The sequence below is a fragment of the Pseudorca crassidens genome, chromosome 1 (genome assembly GCF_039906515.1).
Source record: "Pseudorca crassidens isolate mPseCra1 chromosome 1, mPseCra1.hap1, whole genome shotgun sequence".
Lineage (NCBI taxonomy): Eukaryota > Metazoa > Chordata > Mammalia > Artiodactyla > Delphinidae > Pseudorca > Pseudorca crassidens.
In genome coordinates, this window is record NC_090296.1 from 195,325,020 (window position 1) to 195,331,019 (window position 6,000).

The 6,000-nt window shown below is 39.1% G+C and overlaps 1 protein-coding gene across 8 annotated transcripts in view; it reads left to right on the forward strand.

Annotated features, from left to right (window-relative positions):
- ARHGAP12 (Rho GTPase activating protein 12) overlaps positions 1 to 2,678 on the forward strand; it is a 110,695-nt gene extending 108,017 nt beyond the window's left edge. For all 8 annotated transcript variants that reach the window (XM_067704718.1, XM_067704727.1, XM_067704735.1 and 5 more), the window contains one exon: positions 200 to 2,678. In XM_067704718.1, coding sequence (XP_067560819.1) covers positions 200 to 374 — 175 coding nt within the window. In that variant the 3' untranslated portion in view covers positions 375 to 2,678. The remainder of the gene's footprint in view (positions 1 to 199) is intronic.
- The last annotated feature ends 3,322 nt before the right edge of the window (positions 2,679 to 6,000 follow it).

Here is a 6,000-nt window from a genome sequence, read left to right on the forward strand (position 1 = left end):
CTTTCAGCTGTGTTTATGCAAAAGAAAGCTTTACGTGCTATTCAGACTGAATTCTATTTGGTTAAATAGTTTATATGTACCTTAGGAAAATGAGCATTATTTCTCTTTTCTAAATGCAAGCTGTTTATAATATTTTTTGAAGAATTTCCCCTATTTAAAAATTTTCTCTTTTAACTAAAATTTTTGTTTTTCCTCTTAGAGTGATAGAAAACGGAGAGAAAAACAGAATGACGTATCAGAGTATAGCAATTGTGTTCGGTCCTACTCTGTTAAAGCCAGAGAAGGAGACTGGCAACATAGCAGTTCATACCGTCTACCAGAATCAGATTGTAGAGTTAATTCTTCTCGAGGTAAATTCCATCTTCGGACGTTGACTCTTACTGAAGAGAACCTGTGGAATAGAAGCCGGATTTCATCAGATTCCAAGTCCTTACACCTGATGTATTTTATGTTTGGACCAAGCAGTGACTCTTTGATTTTGCACTTTTCTGAGGGACCGGAAGGGAATGGGAGAGTCCAGATGTGTGATAGGCCCTCATATTTGCTGCTCTCTTGCAAGTTGATAGAACTGTGTGTACGTTTGAATTAATTTTATCCTGAATGTTTGCATTTCATACTCTGAATTCCAGTAAAAATCAAAACTTGCGATTCTAACCAGTCATATACACTGGATAATTCGGTAAGAATACTACATTTTTTCTCCTCAAACTGGATGACGTAGAATTTCTTCTCATGATTCAATAGGTTGATCACTCGATAGAACAATACTTACTATCACCTATTTTGAAAACGCTCCTGGGCATTTTAAACGAAATGAAGTATATCTGTTTTGAAACCTGTGTTGTTTTTTTTCGGGGTTTCTGCATGCAGTGGCAGTCTGATTGCTAGGACCCATTATAACCCAGATGCGATCCCTCGATGAAGGCTTGCTGTCTTCACGGAGTAGCACAGCAGCATACTAACAGCACTTAAAACACTGTGATATACTGGAGTTTAATTTAGCATAAGCCGGTTCGGGGTATTTTGGGGCTGTCTGTGCTACACTGACTTGTAGCTAACAGTCCTAATCTACCTAGTGCCATACTGAGTTCTTGGTATGATCCTGTGGAAACCAATGTTGTTTGATGTAAATGCAGGCTAAAGACTCACTGTCCTTTAGCTTATGTATATAATTGTGTTATATAGTCTCAGAGTACATTCTAACCTCTCATTTCTAATCACGATATTGGTAATTCTCCGTGAATATTAGGGTTCCTCCAGAAATAGGCCGTTATTTGAGAAAGTTAACTGTGTGCACTTTTAGATTTTAATTACATTTACAGGCAAATCACTGTAATGCAAATGGTACTGGAACAATGCTGAATAGACTTGCTAAATGGTAAATGCACTACAAGAGGAACCTTTTAGATTATTTAATATGTACAGAATACATTAGAAAAACTTTATTACAGAATTCTAACTGCAGTACGAATAGTGGAAACCCATATGTAAATTAGAGGGAAGTCAGATCGAAAATGACATTGCTAAATTTGAGAATTTCTTTTTGCATTACTATTGTAGATTGGTTTGTATAATAAAACAGGGTTTGGAAGGTTTTGTTACAGAGAGCATGGTCTGCTGAAGATTTTTTAAAATGTATTTTTCTAGATTAACTGCTGTATATGAAATGTCTAATCCGAATAAAGAAAACTATAAGAGGTTTAGAGATTTTTCCATTGGAAATGTGTATTTTGGTTTATAATTTTGTTTTGTTTTTGCATTTACTGGCACACTCTTATAATACCTCATTTTTAAAAAATCAACTGAATCCAGTACTTCCTGTGGCAAATGTTTTCCTCGTTTCACACCTTTTGTGTTCCCTGCCATGCCAGTGCCTCTGCCACCCACCCCTCCCACCCCCTCCCACCCCCTCCCACCCCCTCCCACCCCCTCCCACCCCCTCCCACCCCTTCCATACCCTCCCACCTCCTCCCACCCCTTCCATCCCCTCCCACCCCCTCCCATCCCTCCACTCTTTATTTTTTCATCAATATTTGAAAGTGAATTATTTGTAACCAAGATTCTTTTTCTTAGGGTTGCATCTATAATTTACAGATTACTTTTCTTGGGGACAAATATTTTTTGTATGACCTGCGTAAAAACCTCTCACCTGAGTTTTGTGGTGAAAATGTTGTTTGTTGTTGTGATCTTGTTAAATTGATAACAAACCAAGCTACTTGACAGCAATGGGAAAGTATTGTTTTTTGGGTAGGGAGAAAAAGCTCCCAAATGAGAATGTTTGTATTTGCCTAAAGATGTCCTTAACAATATACAGTATGCTTTAGGCCTGGCCTATATAGTGATTGTAATGCCAGGAAAACAATTAGACTCAAATCAGTGATGTTCTTTCTCTTGGTAGTTATGACATATCAAAGATTAAAATTGTCCTGTGTTTCTTGTTTCCAAGTACACCTGTGTGTATGTGAAGTCTTGAATGTTTTAATAGTCCACAGCTAATCAGCTTATTGTAATATTGTATGTATAATGAGATCAATGTCTTGTGTTTTCATCCTTTGTGAATTAAAAATTCTCACTTGTTTTCTTGTCATAACAAAACCAGTAATATTTTTCTGTCTTGACAGCTTGATTTTTAGTAGAAAATATATTAAAGGCTGAAATAAATTGTCAGTGGAATTTCATTTACTAATAGGCGTTCCTTCAGAATGTCATTAAAAAAAGTAGTTGGAAATTGAAAGGAAAAAGTATATTCAAGTATGTTGTTATAATCCAATAGAAGTAAAATACTTATTTAAATGTTACAGCAGTAAGAAATTTTACCTTTTACTCTAGAAAAATTAGGAAATATTTCTTGGAAGACGATGTTACCTTTTAGATAGAGGCAAATGTATAGATTTTTGTTTTTCTTATGTGAAAAGTACAGATGGAATAATTCAGCCGAACTTTGGGGCTAGGCAGTTGTGTTATATACACGTATGCACATATATGTGTATGTGAATGTGTGTGTGTATGTGTCATTGCTTACATACAAATGAAAACTCATCAATAATAATCATGGCAGATACCTGCGGACCTTTGTACTATTTTAGTTTTATCCTATGGTTCTTTGTAAGCCTGTAATAATAGATATTAAGATAGCAGTGAGAGGAAATTTTTCCTAGTTCGTGGGAGAGGCTTCTAATTAAATGTTTAAAGTAAACATGCAGTTTCCCATGACACTGATTTCTCCAACATCTTTAAGCATTTAAAAAAATATACAGAGGAACCTACAACATGTCATTTTAGTAAAAAATAAGCATAGTCAAATGGGTGTCATCCTCTCACTGATCTTAAAAAGTCAACTGTTCAAATACTGCATCTATATAGAGTTGAAAATGGTAGAATATAAGATTTTATTGAGTTTACTGGTCTCTGAACTCCAGCCGTCAGCTCTAACGATTCTCTTTTATAGAAAGCACGCCTCTAGTTTGAGACAGAGGTGTCTTAATTAGCGAGTTCAGCCTGTATGTTACAGTCCTGAAGGTGGGGCATCATTTCTGTTTTTGTTTTTTTTTTAAACAGTATTCCTGTATAACTAATACAGTCGTGTTGAATGCAACTTTAGTTTGAAACCAAAAGGAAAAAAAAAAAGGCAAAGGGGCTGCAAAACCGCATCAGCAGCCTTACAATGATAGTGATTAGACTCTGCTGGAAATTCACAAGCCGTGAACCCAGGCCAGGCAGAGTCACACTTAGCCTTCTAGAAAAGGGGGAGGCTCAGAATGCTAATGAAACGTTCCCTAACTGCTGAAGGCCGGGAGTTCTCCTGAAGAATCTCAATTAGCCTTCTCAAGTGAAGTTTTGTGGGGCAGTGCTGGCCGTAAATGTGTTCAGCTGCTTTGAGCTTTTTCAAATTAGCCTTATGTGAATATGGCACTCAAATGAACTCTTTCATTTCCCTCATTGCTTCCCTTCTCCCACAGGAAAGAAAAAATCACTTCCATGGTCCTCATAAACAGAGCACTTCCAGGACAAGGTAACTGTTTAACAAATCACTACAATACGAATTTAAAGAAGTTTGGTTTCTTACTTTTTCTCATCAGCCTGCCCCTCCCTCTGTTTCACTTGCTCTCTCCACGTTTTCAGAAGAGCAGTCTTTGGTAAAGATTTTAACAGACAGCCAGATCTTCTAGGTAGTTCTAATCCTTGTGGCTCGCACTGCAGGTAGCACTGAAACTTGTAAATTGTCGTGAACCTTGTAACGTTCATGGAACCTGCTGATACCAGAGTGACAACGTCGTGGAAGCTCTTATCAACAGAGCCCTTGCGGAGGTAGAAGTGAAAACAGCCGTCCGGTCAGGGTCATGACTAGTGCGGGTTCCGCATGGCCTTCAGGGCCGCCTCCTGGGCATTTGGAGAGATTGTTTATATATGTAGTCAAGAGAAATGGGTATCTTAACAGTCAGGTAAAACGGAGTCTCACTGATTGATAAAGCAGGCCAGAACCATAGGGACTCTCACACTCACAGTCTTATGTTATGGAGGCCCAGAGTGCATGTGAGTGCCTACAGCCTGATGGCTGGTTAGCGGCTCAGAAGCCTGAGGGATGTTGGTTAGTTATGTTATTTCAGTTTAAAGTTTGTGACAGGCACTTCCTCGGCGGTCCAGTGGTTAAGACTCCACGCTTCTACTACGGGGGGCTCGGGTTCAATCCCTGATCCTTGCTTGGGAAACTAAGATCCCGCATGCTACACGGCGTGGCCAAAAAAAAAAAGTTTGTGATGAATTTAAGTAAAGCATATTGTGGCATGTTCACATAGTATCATTTGAGGAGGAAGCATGTAGCTTGTCTACCTATTGTGGACATCTGTTTTCAAGCTAAATTTTTATTTATGGGGCATGCTGAAACTTCTGTTTTCTTGCTTTTATATGTTGTGTACATCTCTTATGAGTCTGGAGGTGGCCTGCCTCAGCAGTTGCTGTTTGCCTTGGACAGTCAGATGTGTGGCTACTCACACAGGCCGTATTGGGGCTTGCTGAGGTCCTTGTGTCCACAGTGGACTTAAAGAGGAATCAAAGACTTAAAGAGGAAAGGAATCAAAGAGGAATCAAAGGCCTCTACAGAAGCCAGCACAGCTGCGTTATAAAGGGGGACAGTAGCTAAAGATACCAATATCTTTAGTTCTGACTATGAGGTTCCCTGAATTCAATGCCTTACGTTGGGAACCAGATCAGATGTGGTGTTTCTGACACCTGGCTGCATCTTATAACGGCCCTGTTTCCTGGCCTGTTACATTAGCCAGATTGATTGCCTGAGCACTGCCAGTACCAACAGCTCAGCCTCCTTACCCATCTTACCACACTCGGAAGCGGCTGGAGCATATTCAGTTGGCATCAGTGGTTCCACAAAGCCAGCATCATACAATGTGAAATTGCTGTTTTAAATAACAGGTAGTACTGAAACATCCCCCACTGAAGAGAGTTTAATATAAACAACCTGCTAGGATCCCATTTATTCATTCAACAAATTCAGTGACGTTGTATTAGGTGTTTACGCATGGTGTTAACCTCTGGGGATATAACGGTAAGCAAAACAGAAGCACAGAGTCTTAACCACTGGACCACCAGGGAAGTCCCATTTTCTGGTTTTGAGATTGGTATTATGACAGCTGGTATATATTTAGTTCTGACATAAACCCTTATTGAGTGGGTGAATTGAAATGGTCAATCTCAGTAGTTTTATTATAAATGTGCCTTCCCAGTCAGCTGCTAGTGGCCAGGCCAGGTTGCTGAGATTGAACTAAGATTTATTGCTACGTGATTGGGTATGAGTTGAGAATGACATAATTCTTGAGTACTTGTGGAGTTGAAGTTAGGCAAGTTTGTCAAATAAATACAGGAGATGTCAAAGACTTTGATGAAGCATATTTCAGTGGATGAGGCCTGGTTTTAAACAGCAGACGGATCATCGTGGCATGAAGCAATAAGATGTGAAGTGGGACATTCTCAACTGAAGTGTCAGGA